Here is an 18,393-nt window from a genome sequence, read left to right as displayed (position 1 = left end):
AATGAGCACATACTGTACATAATTTGAAGTTTTTGAAATCTAAAGCCATTGTGCTTTAAGCCTCACAGGGCTCAGTCTGCTGGAATCTCAGTCATCTTCATTCCCATGCTTAAAGAAAACGTGGACATGGTTAAGATGGGGTGGGGAACGAGGGTGGCCACAGGGTTCAGACTTTCTGTCAGACCATGACAAGTCCTCCGAGGGAGGATAAAGAAGTGGGCCAGACAAGAAATAAAGAAGCAGCTACCTCTGTAACCCCTCAGTGCACTGAGCTCATATAGTCATTAAGAACGACAAGGGTGAACGAATGCTTTATCAGCTCCTCTACAGAGCGCCCACACCAGTCAAGAAATTACTCAAGTTGTTAATCCCCTTTGATTTAGGTAATCACTGTGTAAAGAAAGGGCTGGTATGGGGAGACATTCTTAGAGAAGGTTTTCCTGTGATAGAATCCCAGTCTGCTAAAATGAGTATGTATTTCCTTTGAAGTGCCTAAACCTCAATGGCAAGTTAAGTTTCTGTCATTCAATGTCAAGTTGCTAATGCCCATGAGAGAGCCTTCTGCTCTCTGAAATCCCACTGCCACTGCTTGACTTTGTTGACACACTTTAAACTGCTGCTTTCACAGATCAGGCCAGACAGCAGGTGGACTGAGCTCCTCTCATGTCACCTCAAACCAGCTGACCTCTTTGCCTCTGAAGACGGTGACTGGCCCACGCCAACAACAGCTTCCTCTCTGTCTATCTTGACATTCCTCCACTTGCCGCTTACAAAACAGCAGCAAACCCACTGTAAACTCATCTCCCCTTCCAAGAACAAGCCCAGATGTGGTGGAGTCCCAGCTGCTTGTGTTTAGTAAACACGTCCACAAACCTCTGGCCATGAGTGACAGGCGAGCTGAGCAGAGAGGTGAGCCAGTGGAGCGAGGCTGGGAGTGCTGAAAGCCATCTGGACACACCCAGAAGAAATGGCCTCATCAGAGAGAAGAGGTTTCAGCCTCCGGCCACTTTCAGCCCACACACCGTAATCTGCACACACTCTCAACCTGGCAGCATAAATATTTGTAAAATGGGAAACATCCTCAAGTCATTAGGCAGTGGCTAGTCTCCGAGCTATACATTTGCTCTGTCCAGGAGGGGAGCAGAGCTGGTCAGCACTCTTGCCTGTGTGTTTAGTCTAGTAACTCTGCTGTTGCAAAGATGATCAATAATTTCATGAGACCAAAAGGGGGATGCCCTTTTCATTCAATTACTTTTTCTTAAGCGTAAGAGTTCAATCATGAAATTTAAAAAGGCATATAAACCATTACTCCCTCATTCACTGTCTATAACACTTATTCAAGATGCATCCTGTCTTCACCACTGGGATCCACATAGGAGCAGGTTTTACGTGGACAGATGTGAGTGAGACTTAAGGTGGTGCTTCGAAGAGCACCCTGACAGCTGAGAAGGAGCAGATGATTGAGTCATTGCTGCTGCATCTCCTGCTGCAGGGATGAAGAGCACACAACACAGCTCAGAGACAGTGGAGGTGCTCTCAGGAGCCACACTGAGAGAGTGTGGGTGAGCTGGGATAACAATGAGGACGTGAGGGAGTCAGCAGAGCAATGTGTGCTGCCAACACAGGAAAAAGGAAACCAACTGTCAGGAAGACAATAGGACCTGGTAGATGGATGGAGATGGGAGTAGCTCTGCAGAGTCACGCATTGTCAAGAGGATACAAAAAGTGAGGCTGTATGGTTTAAAAATAGACTGTAGAGGCAAAAAAAAGGTTATGTGCAAATAACAAGATATATTTTGAGGATTAACATATAGTAGCCTACAGTATAGCCTATGCACAATGTACAGTAGGCTACACTGTACATTGTACAGTCTGTATTATTAATATAAAGTGACTATAAGTGAGTGAGTATAAAGTGGATGCTTTACTTACCTTTTCTGATAGACGGAGGTGTGAGAGGCTGCTGCCTGCGTCCCGACTGAGTAGGTTTTGTAAAGTCCAGTCTTCCAGGTCCCGTCAACAAACATGGTCAGCCAGAGTATCAGCACAGTCCAAAGCAAACTTTTTCTACAAAGCGCGGACACGCTCTCCTGTTGGCGTGGTTCCATTTCCGTGGCATCAAAAGTACGGCCAGAAAAGTTTAAATGAGCCCAACTTCCCCCGGTAAGAAAATAGACCGGTTAGTGAATCCAGCTCGTTAGGGGAAATGTGTCAAACAGCACCGGGTCGGCTGGACAAGACGCGCATCCTAGCAAACATGCACTTCTGTAGACTACGATGTCACTCGTTTATATGTGTAAAGCCTGTCTTAAAATCCTAAGAGAACTAAAGAAAATTGCTGCCCTATAAACTCTATCTTCTCGATAGTCTCTACCTATGACAGAGAGCCGACATTTGAAAATAAAGCTTGAATACTGCGTGTGTGGGTGTTGTTGAGTGTGTGTTGTCCCCCCTTTCTCTATCTGCTCTGCCTACCTCCGTCTGTCTGTGCGCATATCGAGCCGAGCCTTTACTGCGGGCATGAAACCACTTTTATAGTCTCCTCGGGTCTTTTAAAAGCACAGCCTGCTGGGTCTTTTTTACCCTGCCCCGTTTCAACCTCTTACAGAGGACACTTGCATGCTCAATGCGACGGCACATTACGCATTGAATTTGTTCTAAATGATTAATGGGCTGCTGCTTCTTCGAGGCTCATCTGAAATCACTGCAGCTGTGTCGGTGATGAGTAATTGTTTTTTGGTGAGCACAACTGAATATAAAACACATTATGACTAAGTTCTGGCACTATTAGATTTGAAAAGTTATATTTAAAAGCCCATAAAGTAAGGTTCATCATAGTATTGTTACTATCATGTATGCTATATATCTATCAATCTAATCTATACATCTAGTTTTTGTGCTATGGTTGCCTTTATTAGCAGTACTCTGTAGCCTCCCTGTCAAAGCCATCAGTACCAAGACAGACAGTGGCAGGAGAATAGTTGAGGTTACTGTAACCTCCATCAGCCCATACATGTGGGACATGTAGGTTTACTGTGCAAGCAGCCAGTAACCACAAGGCTGTGGTCTTGCTCCAAACTAAACACCTGGCACTGCAACCAAAAACTGGGGCCCAAGCTGTATGTCTGTGGTTGGGGGTGACTACACCTCTAAGGTCCCATGATGGGCTGAGCTGCAAGTCCCGCCAGCGGCAAAGGATGCTGCAAAGAGCACTTATGCATCTGGCTAGTATACTAGTTTTGCTGAAGTTCTCAGCTAATGAGAGATAGTGTTAACACTTTGACACTCACAGACACAGTCATTCATACTGGCACTAATCACCCCCTATACTACATGGGGAAAGCTGCAAACTGAGTAAGCCCACCTGCTCTCAATCACAACAAACGGAAACTGTTTGGGATTGGGGGTTTGGTTGGAGGACTGGAAAATTATGTGTCAGAGTTTTTTGTTTCAGGGCACCCATGGCATTTTACGAGGCCACTAGGCGCAGGCAATAGTGCCAACAGGAACTGGAGCAGCTTAGGGTTAATGTAAATTGCTCCAGTCACAAGCAGCTGAAAATAATTTTGACCTTGGAGGAAGGAGACGGGGGTCGGTTTCATTGAGAGGATTTTTTTCCTTCTTATTTCTTGAGTAGTTACTCTCCTGTTTCTATAATTTCCTGCCCTTTTACTATGCAAACAGAAAGAGTAGTATTTACCTATTGTCTGTGTGCATTTACTGAAGATCTGCTCACTCATGTGAAGTGTAGGTTCATTAAACAACATACCATTCTTTCATCTTTTCAAAAGCGAAACACAATTCCTCCCCTCCTGTGTGTCATAAACATGTCCCAATCTTCACTTTTCATGATAGTCCTACCAGTTAAAGCTGAGAAGGGGCCTGTCTAACCTTTACCCTCTGCCATTCAGAGGGGGGCCATAAAGCCTATACAATACAGTAATGAGAAGCTTGACATTGATCTAATATAAAGCTAAGGACCTTTAAGGAGAGAGATTTGAATGTAAACTTAGATTTCAGGTTGCTGGTTGTTTGCCTTATGATGATTTCAGTAATAGGTCACTGTTTCCTCTGACAAGCACATCCCTGATTACAGCTGCACTCGCACAACTCAGGCTATATGATGTATGTTGCACACGTTATGGCTATGTTTTTTTATTTCTGTGTTTCTGTGACTTCACTGCCACACCAGCTGCCAGATCCTCCGGGGCTTTCTCATTTTTAGAGTAAACTTCACCTGCTTTGGCATGCTGACCTCAGCAGCATCGATTACTCAGTGCTGCACTAGATGTGTTCGTTAGATGTTACAGTAAAGCTACCTAAACTGCAGGGAACAGCTGAAAAGCTACTTGGGTAAAGTGGAAAACTTTAACAGCCTTTGGTCAATGGTACATTTTCCACTGTATGCAGCAGATTATGTTCCTTTAAAAACCTCAGCAGAAATATTCAGCATTTACTGTCCTTTTTAGGAATGGACACATATGTGAAATATTTTGTTTAAGACAGAAAAAGATTAAACATGATTGAACTGAATTGCAAACGTTTATTCGTTAATAAACAGTATTAGACTTTTAGGCCTAAAAGATCCTGACCCACTATAGACTGTAGACACTTTAGCCCACTGTAGAAACTAAAGATGAATCTCTGGAGCTAATGCCCAGAGCCCAGTACTGTTGTGTGCTGCCATCTAGTGAGAAAATAATGAAAGCTATGAAGTAGACAATGAGTAAAAAGTTCTTTTGTGTCTCTATCAATTTAAAAAAAAATATGTACAGTTTTTTTTCTCTCTCTAAAAAAAAGCAGAAATTAGGCATTAATTATGTTATTAATTAACATGTCGGAACCGACTGTGTGAAAGCTAACCAGCTCAGTGAGGCTGAGGGCTGTCTTTAGTCAGCGTTGAGGCATAAACAGACTCCCTGGAGCACCCAGTGGGAAATGTGCATGGTGGTGAACAGGTCTGCCTCAAACACCAACCCCACACCCATTGCATTCCTCCGCAGAGACGTGGTGTACACCGGTGTCCGTATTGTATTCTGGGGTACAAAACAAAGAAATACACACGACAGTTGAAAAGAAAGATAGTGAAGTAAAGTATTGTATGGAGGCCTGTAGTGCCTGTGGTCCACACCTGTAACCTGAGACGGCGTGCCTCTACAGGGATGACTTTGAGAATGGGCAGTTCAACAACCAGAACTTTTGGTTTACTCTTCACCAGGCAGCCCTTCTCTGTGTCCCAGTCTGCTCCCTCCAGATACAGGCCAGACACAAAGCAGCCTGCAGGGAAAAACACTATCAGTCTATATAACTCATCACTGATCATGCTGCAAATGGTGAGTGTTATTTCATTACCCTGTCCAGGTCTGTCACCGACTTCATCCTCACTGCGGTACTGGGTCACCTGCGTGTACAGTGTGGAAAGATCCAGAGGCCAACCATTTTTCCTGCATGCGGCTTGGACCAGGGCAGTCAGGTAGGACTCTGGGATATGGAGTCCAGATAGCCACATAACATTTGGCTCTCCTTCATCCACCTGGTAAGACACAAGATACACGGATACATCACACATGAAGATAAATTCTCAACCAGCTTTTAGACTATTCTGTAATGCTAGAATAGAAAAGAATAAATATACTGTAAGAGATTATCTGTGATAGTGTGTGTCCATCCTCACCCAGTAGCTATACTGTTTATAACGCCTCTTGAAATGGCTCATCCAGTTGCCGAGGGACTTAAGAGTGTCGGGTGCCAACTTCTTCCAAATGGCAGGGATGTGACCATTAAAAAGGGCCCGAGCGACTTCATCCAACTCACTGCTCATACCCACCTCACCAGCCAAGGCCTAGGGAACACAAGAGAATCAGAACAACAAAAAATCTGTGAAGCACAAACATGCAACACCTGTCTATTTGTTTCCCCAATATCTTGTTGTCCTCTACCCCTCCTTCTCACCCTCTGCAGCTCAGCCAGAGAGCGCTGCATGCGGACCACTAGTTTGTTGAAGCGCTCCAGTTCTTGAAGCAGCACCACTGAGGTCGGGGAAATGTCCGTGCCAAACCTTTTACGGATCACGTCCATGTCGAAAAACTTGGGCAGCTTGTTCTGAATGTCCTGGGCCACCTGGCTGATGTACTCATCTCTACTGATGCTTCCACCAGATTCCCCTGAGGCATAAGAGAGTGTTTAAAGACCATAAGAGAGGAAGCACATGGCAGCACGGTGGCAAGAAAACACTCTTCAACAGTATGGAATGGCTTCTTCTTCTAAAAAATAGTCAAAATTACTTCCAGAGATGCTCTTCGACACTCTGAACTCAATATGGAGGCAAGCAACGTTACAATTTCTTCCTTTGAAATAAATTAAGAAGCACGAGAAATGAAAGATGCCGAATCGTACCTGTCTGAGGCTGCAGGTCTATTAGGTGAGTCCACATGTCTTTAGCTGCCTGAGTGTAGTATCCTATCTCTGCATTGGAATGAAGACCCATTACCTCTGGTGTGTTTGCTAGTGGCAGGGTCTCAATCTCATCTGTAACAGATAGCAGGATAAAGCTGAGTGATGACAGATTTCTTTTTTTGTAAGGAAGAGAATGTGAAGTAATGAAAATAAAGACTGACCAACATATATATTTTTGGGCCCATTTTGAGGGATCTTGTAATCGACGTCCTTGTTATTAAAGAAGTGGAAGCAGCGAAATGTGTAGAAGAGGAAGTCTCCAAGGTACTCATCCATGTAGACCGTCAGGATCCTGCGGTCAAAGCTATCTATACATCGCCCACCATACATCACCTATAGAACATTACACAGACATGCTAAGCGTACAGCGTAAATAGATATACAATATATTAAAACACAATGAATTTAGCCTAACCTCCCCAATAAGGTATTTAAGACTTCCCCAGGGAATATTGCTGTCTCCTTGGTTGTGAGCTTTGGTGAGGTAGGTGTTCAGGATCTCCATACACACCTGTTGAACACAGTTACATTATTTGAACCATTGAAAAGTGAAATATAACTGATATACTGTACAGAGACTAAGAATCGAACAAAATCGCTTATTTCAAACATAGTGAAAATGACTCTTGTGTCACTTACGAAGAAGTCAGACTCGTTGAAGTCGTAGGGGACGTTCCAGCCAATCTTGCCGTACTTTCGTCTCTCTTGCACCACAGCATGAAAGAAGGTCAGCACATACACCAGGCTGCGGAAGGCAGGGTGAGGGCATGCAGTCAAGGTCTCATGGGAGATTTTAGAGTACGTGGCTCTCATGTTCAGCTTGAGACCGTTGGGAGGCTCAGTCACTACCTGCACACAATATTAAAGTACATGTAAACACACTGACATTTTTTAAATCCTGCCTCTATTATTATTGTAGTTTCTCTGCAAAATGTTTACTACCAAAACACCAGTATTAACAAGCTATTTGATCTCATATTAAGCTTTCAAGACTTGCTTTTCTTACAATAGAAAAACAGTTGTGACAGTGGATATTCCCTAGTGCTGTGTACAATAAAAAAAAAAGTATCACCTTGTATTGGAAATGCAACATCGTCATATTTCCAACATATAGATACAAAAAACATATAGAAAACATTCATTCATACAAATCCTTGTGCCCACTACTAGACCTTAGAAATCCTGCCATCTACACAAAAATCTAAAGAAAACACAGCTCAAGGTAAAGAGAAAATGTGTTTCACCTTTAGAGACTTTTGCAGTATACCAATGGGGAAATCCTGAATGGGGTTGGTGGTGACCCACAGGCGGAAGTTGGGGTTGGGCTTGGTGATCCTCTCTAAGGACTTCTCCAGATCCTTCAGCCACTTTACCAGCAGGTGGCAGTTCTGTAGCATCAACCACTGACCACGAGACACCGCCATGTCCAGCAACTGCAGTGCCACCTTTATCATAAATATAGAAGACAGTTACCCTCAACGTCTTTATATACGTCTTTTTATTGTTTGTGACTACTTCCTGATTTCTATACTCATTCCACTTGACCACAAAACAAGTCTTCAGTACCTTCTCTTGGCCTTGGCCCATAGCGAGGAACTTGAACTTGTTGCCTTCAAAGCCTGACCTCTCTGCTAGTTTCATGAGGTCAGTGGCTGGGTCAGAGCCAGGGCTCAGGATGAAGACAATGGGGGAGGAAGGTGTGCTCTGTTCATAAATTGCATCAAAGCTGATCACAGGGGGCTGAACATATCTGAGAGGAAACACAAGAAAACACACTTAGGGCTTGATTTATCTTTGTGCAAATAATTATATCTTCTTGACCTGCACCACAGTGGTGTATATACATACACTGTATAAACTGTATAAGTAGTGACAAAGACATTATATATACATAAACTCTCTCTCTCTCTATATATATATATATATCTTTAACAGCATTATTTCAACAGAAACAGTCTCACTTCTCGCCCATGGTGACAGTAACGTAGTCAGTCACAGCTCTGTAAACTCTATCAACACGGAAGCAGCGCAGCAACAGAAGCTTCTGAAAGGCTGACAGGTTCTCCCCATATTTCATGGGAAATGGAGCCTGTTCTGGTCCATCTAAGTCATACCACTGAGGAGAAAAAGAATGAGGGTTAGACTCTCAGCTGACTAAGTAAAATGCCTATGGTGATTCCTGTCAATGGTGTCACTTACAGACTTCCAGTCAGTGGGATTTTTCTCCACATCGTCAGGCAGAGAGACAAACTGCTCAGGAAAGAGCTCTGCTAGTTTCACTATGTCCTCCCAGCCCTGGTCTGCGAGCCAGTCACAAGGCTTTTTGCGCGTGCTCTTTTCCAGGGATAGATTACCTTTCCAAGTAAAAAAACATTTAAGTGAAAATGGTGTGCATAAACATTTGTTTGAGTTTTGTGATCACCGTTATCTACTCTTAACTACATTTAAGAAGAGTTCAACTCTGGATATCTCACCCTTGATAAAGAACTCCAACTCCTCCTGAGGTGACCTCCCTTCTGCCTGCTCAATCTTGATGGTTAAGTTAAAGGAAAAGAGCAGCTTGTGTCTCTCAAACAGACCTAAGAATATGGAGTCAGTTCAGGTTATAGTATCCAAAAAGTAATCATAAATATGTGATTTATCTTAAGAAAATGATCCATTTCCATCTATTTCATTATTCCATCTTTATTATTTACCTGTGCAGCCATAGTTATAAACACTGTATGTCAGAGTGTTCATGATGTTCTTCAGTCTTTGGAGCAGGACGGAGTCAGGCAGAGATTTGCGCAGTGAAAAGTCAAACACATCCAGGTAGGAGGCTAGAGAGTACTGGTACATGCTGTTCACCAGAGCCATTTCTGTCAGTACGAAGAACAGGATAGCACCGCGCTTGGCAGCCGGCCGGTAGCCGTCTCTCAGTTTATCAATGTCCAGAGATGTCTTCTCAGCCAACTTCAGTTTCTCAAATACCTGATGATCACAACATCAAACAGGGGAAAAAATAGAATGAATGACTTCACTAAAAATGCTATTCTTCCATGAGTTCACTGATTCCTGCTGTAGCCAAACTGACCTCACTGGCTTTTGACTTTGTTTCCTCCAAAGTGTGAACCAGCTCCGTGTTATCCAACATGTTGCCTGCAGATGTGGCCAGCTCTCTGAGCAGCGAGTCCCCGAGGTTCTTCAGCAGATTCTTATTGTTGCTTGTCTCTTGAATTAAATGCTCACGCTGCTCCTCTAGCTCCTTTTTCTCAAAGCCCATGATAACACTCAGCAGCTGGTCCTCCAGACCCTTAAGGGTCACTACACGTAACATAGATACGATAAATGCACACATACAGACAAAGCATTTAAAACATGATGTTCAAATGTTACAGACAAGAACTATGCTTGCCATGCCGAAGAATCTTACCAGTATAGTTAATGACCATGGCTTTTCCAAACACTGATGGGGAGAATTTGGGGTTACCCAGTTTGGTGTTAAGGTACAGTTTAAAGTTGGGATCATAGTCCACCTCCTTGTCACCCAGCATGAGGACCTGTCTGCCCTCTGCTCCTTTTACGTTCTTCTCCAGGACATTGTCAATCACAGGGTCAATGTACTCATCTACATCTTGAAAAAGGAATGGGAAGCCATATTTGATGGCCATCTCTAGCTGCTTCAGGAAGTCTGGATCATTGAAGGATGAGATCTGGGGGAAGAAAGGATGATGACACTGTCAGGGCCTCACGTTGTGACTCTTTCCAAAGTGCTGATTCTGGAGCTGTCAGCAGTGGCAAGCTAACTAAAGCAATCATTTTAGGACTTGTGAGCAGTAATGCCACATAACATGTAGGAGGAATTAAACTTTTTGTACCTTGAGGTTATTGTTTTCTTCTTTCTTCTTAATCCAGTTGAGGGCTTGCTGTTGTGGGTCAATACACATGGGAAAACGGCTCCCTCTGCTTGTGAGAATTCCATTCTGCACTGACAGCTCATCTGGAGGCAAGCCCTCTGAGCCCCATCTGTCACACAGGGTTTGTTTGACACAGAGTTAGCCCAATAGTTAGTGTACAGCCAAAATAAAGACAAGTCCACATATGTGCAACAAGCTCCTACCTACTCTGCTACCACAACACTGAATTCCTATCATTTGTTTGGTAAACATTGCATATTGTATTCTCAAATGTCAAAATCTGCCGTGAGAACACACTCCTTCTCACCTGCTGATTTCTACCTCATCAGTCAGAAGGGTTTCCACTTTGTAAGGCTGGCTCAAGGGGATGCCTCTCTCATGCACATCCTTAACCCATACTTGGTATACCATTTCATTTCTGAAGTCCCAGCTGAAGGCCCCTACATAGCTCAGGAAAGCAGCAGAGACCAGACAGTCACCCAGGAGACGCACGCGCCGCTGCTTCAACTCCTCCAAATCTTGTGTCCATCTGAGTGGTGATAGTTGAAAAGAGGGAGCAGTAAAGACAGAAAGGAGGAAACACAAAGGGACCAAGAAAAGGAGATTAAAAATAATTGAATTAGCAACTCTTAGCACAGCGTTGGTTAAGTTAGGTTAAGAATTGTGACTCTGTGTGTTGCATCTTTTACAGCCTCACCGTTCATTCTCAGAGCTCAGGCCAGAGATAAGTTTGTCAGCAGCTATTAGCCTCCTCTCCATGAGCTCAGCCTCCTCCTGTAGCAACTGTTTCTCTGTCATAGCAGCCTGGTACTTCTCTCCAAGAGCATGCAACTCTTTCTGGATATCGCTAAGCTCACTCTGAATGCGCTCCAGCTCCCGCTTACTCTGAAAGAAGTTCTTCTCTAGTCGGGCCACCTAAATAAATATTGGAAATATGGCTGTTTAATCTGTCTTCCTTCTTATGGAGCATGTTAGCATGTACAAACCTTAAATTACCTTCTCTCGCTTGGGTTTTATCTCCCGCGCAACTTCACAGTAACCCATGATAGCCTCGACATACTTGAGCAATCCTGAGCCGGCCTTACTGATGGCTTGCATCTCCTCAAAGCTCGTCTGGAGGTTCTTTAGGAAGCCTAGCCAGGAGGAAATTGCAAAGAAAACCACTGTAGTATACCTGGCATACGCAAATGCCACTGTCATATACAGTATATTGGTATTATTATTCATAAGTCATGAAGCCCACTTACCTTTGACAGTCCTGACCTGGTTGTTATTTATGGAATCACAGTCCATTTCCATCAGCGAGCGCAGGAAGTTAGCCTCTGACATCATTCCCTTGGCTGACTGCCAACTGATCTCCTTGTAGCCACGCATCACCAGGATGCACTCACAAACCACCTGCACCTGTTTGGGTGGCTTGGCAAAGGATCTGCACAATGGACCAGCAGAAAAAGGCAGATAAAAGGAGAGTATTGAGTAAGAGATGGTATAAGTTTGCTTTTTTTGGTCAGGTATGTTAAGTCCTGGTTTTGCATGAATAATCAGTGCTCGACATTCTAGAATATTTATCAACCCAACATACAGTACATTTTGGGAGGTTTAGTAAGGGTGTCTGCATTACAGATGTCATTGTTAGTCTATTCATTCATCCTAATGAATTTGGCCATCATCGTATGCTTTCAACAACAGAATGAAAATAACGCTCTAAATAAGGAGGAGAGTTTACCGGATCTCCGTGACATCAGATTTTTCCAGGTCTTGCAGGGCAATGCGTGCTGCTTCTAATGCCGGAAGAGCCTCAGCCAGGGAACTTTCAGCTTCTTTCTTCTCAACAGCTATCACTTTGTTCTGCACTTCAATCTCTTTGGCTTTGTCTTCAGCCAGAGTCTTTTTTTCCTCAGCTAAGAAAGGAAACGTTATTGATAAGTGGTTTGTAACAGCTGTGTTTAGTTTCCGAAGCCTACAGTACACTGTGTTTATCATGACCCTGATGACATGCAGGTACTCACTGACCTACAGTCGTGTTTGTGGTGATCTCATTCAGCAGGGCCTCACAAGCTGTGGACTTTTCAGCGAGGACCACCTTCTGCTCTGCTAGCTTGATATTCAGCTCAGCTAGCTGCTCACTGGCCTCCTTCAGTTTATCCAAACCTCCCTCTAGACGCTTGCACTGAGCTGGAACAGGAGAGAACAAGTTCACAAAATGAAATTCTCTTAAATAATCACAAACATATCATTGCACAGTTGAAGTGGGGCACCAGTCTAAACCTTCACACAGAGGAACAGAATTTAAAAGATGTTCCATCTTCTCACCCAGTATATATTGGTCCTTTTCCTCCAAGAGGTTAGAATAGGTGCTAATGAAGTCCAAGTAGTTCTTTGGAGTAACATAGTTACAGCGTCTGAGTTTCTGCTGGAATTGCTTGCTGTAATCACCCACAGAGCTATGGACCATGCATACATGAGTTATCACTGCTGCAGAGTGTGCCTCAGGAATCATTGGACTTTCACCTGTAGAAATAAAAACGGAAAAACTTTGTGAATTCTTAAAAAAAAACTAAAAACCTAGATTTAGGAAAAATATTCCAGCTGTAGGTCTCATTACAGTTAAATAAAGTAAAATGGCTGTCTGAAAATAAAATGTTCTATAACAAATGCATTTAAAAAAAGAAGATATAAATGTATGTAATTACACACCGAGAAAAGACTGAGCCACCGCAAGTAACGCCTGTGGAGGCCATGGCAGGAACCAGTCTATCACAGTGTTGTTCATCAGTCCTGGGGAAAATCGTTCACACAGTTAGTGAAATAAAATTAGAAATGATAATAAAATCAAGTGAAGCCTGACACCGAATGTCACCTGGGAAGTTCCTGCAGCGTGTCCTCAGGGTTTCTCCCACTGGAGACATGCCTAAAACAATGTGTAGATTGTTGGCGCTCTTATTGACAAAGTACTGCCACACACTCTCTTTAGAAGGACCTGCTCCCATCGTAAGAGCCTCATCACGAAGCTGGTTAAGAACGGACTCCTTCTCATCATCAGGGAACAATGCAGGAACAATGCCTATAAAGAGAGGGCATGATCAGTACTAGCCGTGGCTTTTAAGAACAATAAATGTAGTGTGAGCCATGAGGTTTAGAGTGATAACCAACCTGAGGTGAGCATGTTGTTAATGAGTTCCAAGAAGCCTTCCTCGGCAACATGGGCATCAGTAAAGAGAAACACTGTCTTCTTGTTTTCAATGCCAAGCTTCAAGTACAGTGCTTTCAGGTCATCACGGAGGTTTGACTCACTGTATCCTCTGCTTAGTGTTATCTCAAACACCTGGGAAAAGCAGATTCCATTACTACTACGATGCATCCTTGCAAATATTTCTTTATATGTGATGTTTTACAACATAGAAATCAGAGTTAAGAACCACGACTATGGAGGTATAGTTGAATGCTGCTTTACCTCTCAAACCCTACTTTTCCTTTTCAATGTTTCCTTTAGCAGCTTTAAAATAAGAAGACTCCTGTTTCCACAATGAGTGTGGGTCACCTATAACTTTATTCCAAATCTTCTTGTTCCAATGCTTCACTAAAGCTAAGATTGTACTGAGTCAAATATTCAAAACTAAGATGCCACATTTTCATGGCAGGAAATGGAAATATTCTAGATGTCTTGCATCTTGTGTACATATTCCCCCATTGCTTGGCATGACACATGTGGTGTCAAGTGAACATGTTAATAAATATGTCTATTTGCTCTACCTTAAGTGTCATTGTAGCATATATGATTTTTATCTTTATTACTGTAAACCTTAAGAAATGTAAATTTTATATTTCTTCGTCATTGAGAATCATTTGCCCTTTCCCACAATCGTCATTGTTCTTGTATTTTACAACCTCACAGCCGGCAGTGAAGGCAGCGAGCTTGGTGAGGGACTGCTTGCCAGAGCCCCCCACACCGACGAGCAGTGCATGGCCACGATCAATGCGGATGATGCGGTGCACGCGTGTCAGATGTTCCAGAGCATCATCAAACAGTACTAGGTTCATTCTTGACTTGTTCTCATTGTATTCCTCTAGAATTTCCTGAAAAATGCAAAGACACAGTGATCTTTCATTGTAATTAAAGACCAAATTTGGCAGAAAATACAAACGTAATTGTAACAAATTGTTGTATCATTAAACTATTACATTCCAAAATGAATATTAGACTGAGACCACCCACCCGCTATAAATAACACAGTTGACAGTACCTGAAACAGAGCTTTTGATGCATCATAGTCCTGTATGTCCTCATAGACCCTTGGTTCAGTCTCACTGAGGGCTGTCCTGTAGTCTCCAAAAAGAATTGGGTCCCTCATGACTGCCTCCATGTCTGACTTGAAATGCTCCTCAATCAGGTTCTTAATGTGGCCTTGGACCTGGTGGCATAAAACCCACATTGGATACATTTGAAAGCTACAAAACTATCCAGTATACAGTAGGTGAGCCTACATCTGTAATTACAGTTGGACGAACAATTACGCATATTGTATTTGTCCCTGCAGTCAATACAAAGGAGAATCTACAGTAACTATCTACTTCTACTATCATTAATAATTATTACCAAAGCTTTGTCAGTTTCATCAATGAGTCTGTCATGGAAGATTCTCAGGCACTCATTTCTCCAGACACGCGCAAATTGGGTGATAGTCAAAAACCTGTTAGAGAGAAATCAGGTAAAGCAAACACATTTAAATACATAGGCCCTATTTTAACGATCTAAGCGCACGGCGTGAAGCGCATGGCGCAGGTGCGTTTAGGGCGTGTCCAAATCCACTTTTGCTAAAAAAGGGTCTGTGCGCCAAGCGCATGGTTCAAAAGGGTTGTTCTTAGCGTCTTCATTAATTCATAGGTGTGTTTTGGGCGTAACATGCAATAAACCAATCAGAGTGTAATCTCCCCTTCCCTTTAAAAGCCAGGCGCGTTTGTACCTTGGCGCATTGCTATTATGATGGCGGATTTGCACCGTAATATTTTTATTTGTAATCTTCTGCATGTTTGTGTGCTGCTGCGCTTCCCTATGTGTGTTTAACAAGCATAGTGTGCGCGCGCTGTGCACGAGCCTAGGTGCATTTTACTAATGCGCTGTTAAAATAACAATGAAATGCTGTACTATTGACTTTAGACCAGGTTTTTGTTGGTCAATGGCGCGATCACTTCCTGCTGCCTCAAGATAGCAATACGCCAAGAATTCACCTGAACACACCTCCCTGTAAGACCAGCACGCCCATGGGTGCAAGGATGGGCACAGGTGCATTTGCTATTTAAACGACGTGGGCGCTGGAAGGGAAATTGACAACTGCGTCGGTCTTAAACTAACAAAGACACTTATGTCGGGCTTTGTGCTGCGCTGTGCCGGGTGCAAGACAGGGCCCATAGACTTGTAACTGCAAAGTCCCTGTTCATCTGTTAATAGAGTGAATGTGCTAGATCAGACCTGTCAGGTCTGGTGAGGGTCAGTCCATTGTAGACTCTTGACAGGTCCCTCAGGTTGAAGATGTAGTGGAACTTGGAGGGAGTGGGTGGCAGATCTTTGATGATGTTGTTGTACAGTTCCAGTGTGCACACGGTGACTTTATCACAAACCTTCTGTATGGTGTCTTCAAATGCCTAAAATATTTGACCAAGTTTATTAAATCTGACTGTTTTGGATGATTCCGATATGTATCTATGTGGGAAAGAGATACTCACTCTGGTGTGGCCTTTGAGAATGGAAGCATAGATAAGGTGGAGGGAGTCCACCGCAGGGAAGGGGATGCTGAAGACACTGAAGAGCGAGACAAAGCGGGGATCAACCTCGTTCCTCCCACCTCCTGCGATTCCCATGGCAGCAATAAAACCAAGGTCCTTGAGGATTTTGTAGTTAAGATCTTTCCCTCTGTCATATATGCCTCCTCGGTCCAATAACAGCTTCAGAAGTGCGATGGGCTGTTGCGTGCCGTAACTATCCACCTGGACGAGCATACAGTATATTACAATAATGTTAAACATACAATAACTGTCACAGTGAAGGAGATAGGTGGTTAAGAGCGTGGAGTAGGGACCTTTGGCATATTCATGTCATCCATAAAGACGAGCAGTCTCTTTCCCATAGGAGGCCCGTAGATCTCTTTGGTCCTTTTCTCCACATTGGCCTCCAAGTTCCTCTGCAGGTCGATTGCAGTTGTTCTGGATGAGAAGTTGATCATCAGAGTAATCTAGAAAAAGAAAGGAGTGTAAAGAAACATTTAAAGAATTTAAACTCAAGTGAAATAATAAATGTGCACATCCGTAGTTAGAAGGTAAACTCACGCTTGCATCTGCATTGAGATTCTTCAGGAAGTTATGAATGGTGGCGGTCTTGGAAGTGCCAGACTCTCCAACCAGAAGCACCGGCCTCTTTATCTTCACCATCTGTTCCAGGATCCAGCTAGCTCTTGTGGTGTCGATAGTTGGCACTAAAGCAAAGATGAAGGACGAATCAAAGTGGCAGAAGGAGCTTGCGAGGGCACAAAAAAATGATAAGCTGCATGTATGTATGTATGTATGCAGGACACTTGATTTGTCATTGCCTCACAGCTCAGAGAATTGACCTTTACCTAGAATATCAGCAAACTTCATCTCAGGGTTGTGGATGTATTTGGTGACCAGGGAACTCCAGGAAACCCACTTCCCCTGTGTTCCATCAAAATGGAAATCATACAGAGTCGGGAGGTATCCTGTATGGATGCAGACATTGTGTTATCAATATTAAGATTAATTAAAGGCACTTCAACGTATTCATGTGGAAAATAAAATTGTCAAAAGTAAAACTGGGTCATGATATTAATTCATACAACCTAAAACCATAAAATAATTGATTTCCAACAATGCCTGCAATGATAGACAATTTCATATTATACAGTACATAAGCATATCTCCCAACCCTGTTTCCTAGTATACAACATTAAATGTTACCCACAAACTATACCTAAAATTGTACATTTAAAACTGCATAATCTTGATACTAATTTCATAATCATCTAAGTCCTTGCTTTTTACCTGGGATCTCACCAGGTCCGGCCAAGGCTTTCTCATCATGCACTGTGGTTAAGCAGGAAAGCTTTTTGATGAACTCATCAAATTTGATCCTGCCGCTCTCCAGCAATGTGGCCCCCAGTGAGCAGTACAGAGCCTCCAGGAAGTAACACTCCAGAACTTCAGCTCTGCTGCTTTCACTCTCAAGCAGCGCATCCAGTGTCAAGCACAACTGAGTCACCTGAACACACACAGCCAACACATGCACAATTCATCCAAGTAGTCTGAGTATGGGACTATACTAATCTTAATGCACAAATACAACAATTCTGGAGTACATTTAAGATGGATGAGATTAACCTACCATGTTCAGATCTGTCTGAGGGACAACAGTCTTCAGTTTCTGGCCCTGTTTGCCGTCAACAATACCATCCACAATCATGTCAATAGACCTGTGCACATATTTCTCAAACAGTTCGTTGAGCACTTTTTGTTCCTAGAAAAAAACAAAAACAGTGTTGAGATATTATCAAACTACACTCACCTAAAGGTTTATTAGGAACACCTGTTAAATTTCTCATTAATGCAATTATCTAATCAACCAATCACATGGCAGCTGCTTCAATGCTTTTCGGGGTGTGGTCCTGGTCAAGACAATCTCCTGAACTCCAAACTGAATGTCAGAATGGGAAAGAAAGGTGATCTAAGCAACTTTGAGTGTGGCATGGTTGTTGCTGCCAGACGGGTTGGTCTGAGTATTTCACAATCTGCTCAGTTACTGGGATTTTCACGCACAACCATTTCTAGGGTTTACAAAGAATGGTATGAAAAAGGAAAAATGCCTTGTTGATGCTGGAGGTCAGAGGAGAATGGGCCGACTGATTCAAGCTGATAGAAGATCAACTTTGACTCAAATAACCACTCGTTACAACCGAGGTATGCAGCTAAGCATTTGTGAAGCCACAACACGCACAACCTTGAGGCGGATGGGCTACATCAGCAGAAGACCCCA

General features: G+C 43.2%; 2 protein-coding genes across 4 annotated transcripts in view; both read right to left on the bottom strand.

Moving 5' to 3' along the window:
* The window catches only part of emid1 (EMI domain containing 1), a 63,030-nt gene extending 60,457 nt beyond the window's left edge, over positions 1-2,573 (bottom strand). Inside the window, exon 1 of one of the 3 annotated variants that reach the window (XM_078250726.1) lies at positions 1,933-2,573. In XM_078250726.1, the coding sequence (XP_078106852.1) occupies positions 1,933-2,108 (176 nt within the window). In that variant the 5' untranslated portion in view covers positions 2,109-2,573. The remainder of the gene's footprint in view (positions 1-1,932) is intronic. The other 2 variants (XM_078250724.1, XM_078250725.1) reach the window with 2 other exon arrangements.
* Positions 2,574-4,534: 1,961 nt separating this feature from the next.
* dnah10 (dynein axonemal heavy chain 10) overlaps positions 4,535-18,393 on the bottom strand; it is a 28,574-nt gene continuing 14,715 nt past the window's right edge. The window contains exons 41-78 of the mRNA XM_078250723.1: positions 17,746-17,877; positions 17,406-17,622; positions 16,964-17,083; positions 16,677-16,822; positions 16,430-16,582; positions 16,077-16,337; positions 15,823-15,995; positions 14,950-15,043; positions 14,597-14,764; positions 14,241-14,429; positions 13,506-13,677; positions 13,213-13,416; positions 13,050-13,130; positions 12,666-12,863; positions 12,366-12,527; positions 12,079-12,253; positions 11,600-11,781; positions 11,349-11,485; positions 11,050-11,267; positions 10,660-10,881; positions 10,314-10,461; positions 9,869-10,148; positions 9,530-9,759; positions 9,153-9,426; positions 8,931-9,035; positions 8,656-8,810; positions 8,418-8,572; positions 8,023-8,206; positions 7,701-7,901; positions 7,096-7,305; positions 6,872-6,967; positions 6,618-6,789; positions 6,397-6,528; positions 5,953-6,164; positions 5,675-5,842; positions 5,353-5,533; positions 5,132-5,277; positions 4,535-5,036 (exon numbers count right to left, since the gene is read on the bottom strand). Of these exons, the coding sequence (XP_078106849.1) occupies positions 4,890-5,036; positions 5,132-5,277; positions 5,353-5,533; positions 5,675-5,842; positions 5,953-6,164; positions 6,397-6,528; positions 6,618-6,789; positions 6,872-6,967; positions 7,096-7,305; positions 7,701-7,901; positions 8,023-8,206; positions 8,418-8,572; positions 8,656-8,810; positions 8,931-9,035; positions 9,153-9,426; positions 9,530-9,759; positions 9,869-10,148; positions 10,314-10,461; positions 10,660-10,881; positions 11,050-11,267; positions 11,349-11,485; positions 11,600-11,781; positions 12,079-12,253; positions 12,366-12,527; positions 12,666-12,863; positions 13,050-13,130; positions 13,213-13,416; positions 13,506-13,677; positions 14,241-14,429; positions 14,597-14,764; positions 14,950-15,043; positions 15,823-15,995; positions 16,077-16,337; positions 16,430-16,582; positions 16,677-16,822; positions 16,964-17,083; positions 17,406-17,622; positions 17,746-17,877 (6,600 nt within the window). The 3' untranslated portion in view covers positions 4,535-4,889. The remainder of the gene's footprint in view (positions 5,037-5,131; positions 5,278-5,352; positions 5,534-5,674; positions 5,843-5,952; positions 6,165-6,396; positions 6,529-6,617; positions 6,790-6,871; positions 6,968-7,095; positions 7,306-7,700; positions 7,902-8,022; positions 8,207-8,417; positions 8,573-8,655; positions 8,811-8,930; positions 9,036-9,152; positions 9,427-9,529; positions 9,760-9,868; positions 10,149-10,313; positions 10,462-10,659; positions 10,882-11,049; positions 11,268-11,348; positions 11,486-11,599; positions 11,782-12,078; positions 12,254-12,365; positions 12,528-12,665; positions 12,864-13,049; positions 13,131-13,212; positions 13,417-13,505; positions 13,678-14,240; positions 14,430-14,596; positions 14,765-14,949; positions 15,044-15,822; positions 15,996-16,076; positions 16,338-16,429; positions 16,583-16,676; positions 16,823-16,963; positions 17,084-17,405; positions 17,623-17,745; positions 17,878-18,393) is intronic.

The sequence above is a fragment of the Sander vitreus genome, chromosome 5, assembly GCF_031162955.1.
Source record: "Sander vitreus isolate 19-12246 chromosome 5, sanVit1, whole genome shotgun sequence".
Lineage (NCBI taxonomy): Eukaryota > Metazoa > Chordata > Actinopteri > Perciformes > Percidae > Sander > Sander vitreus.
Note: the sequence above shows the minus strand (reverse complement) of the source record. Positions and strands in the feature narration are given on the sequence as shown.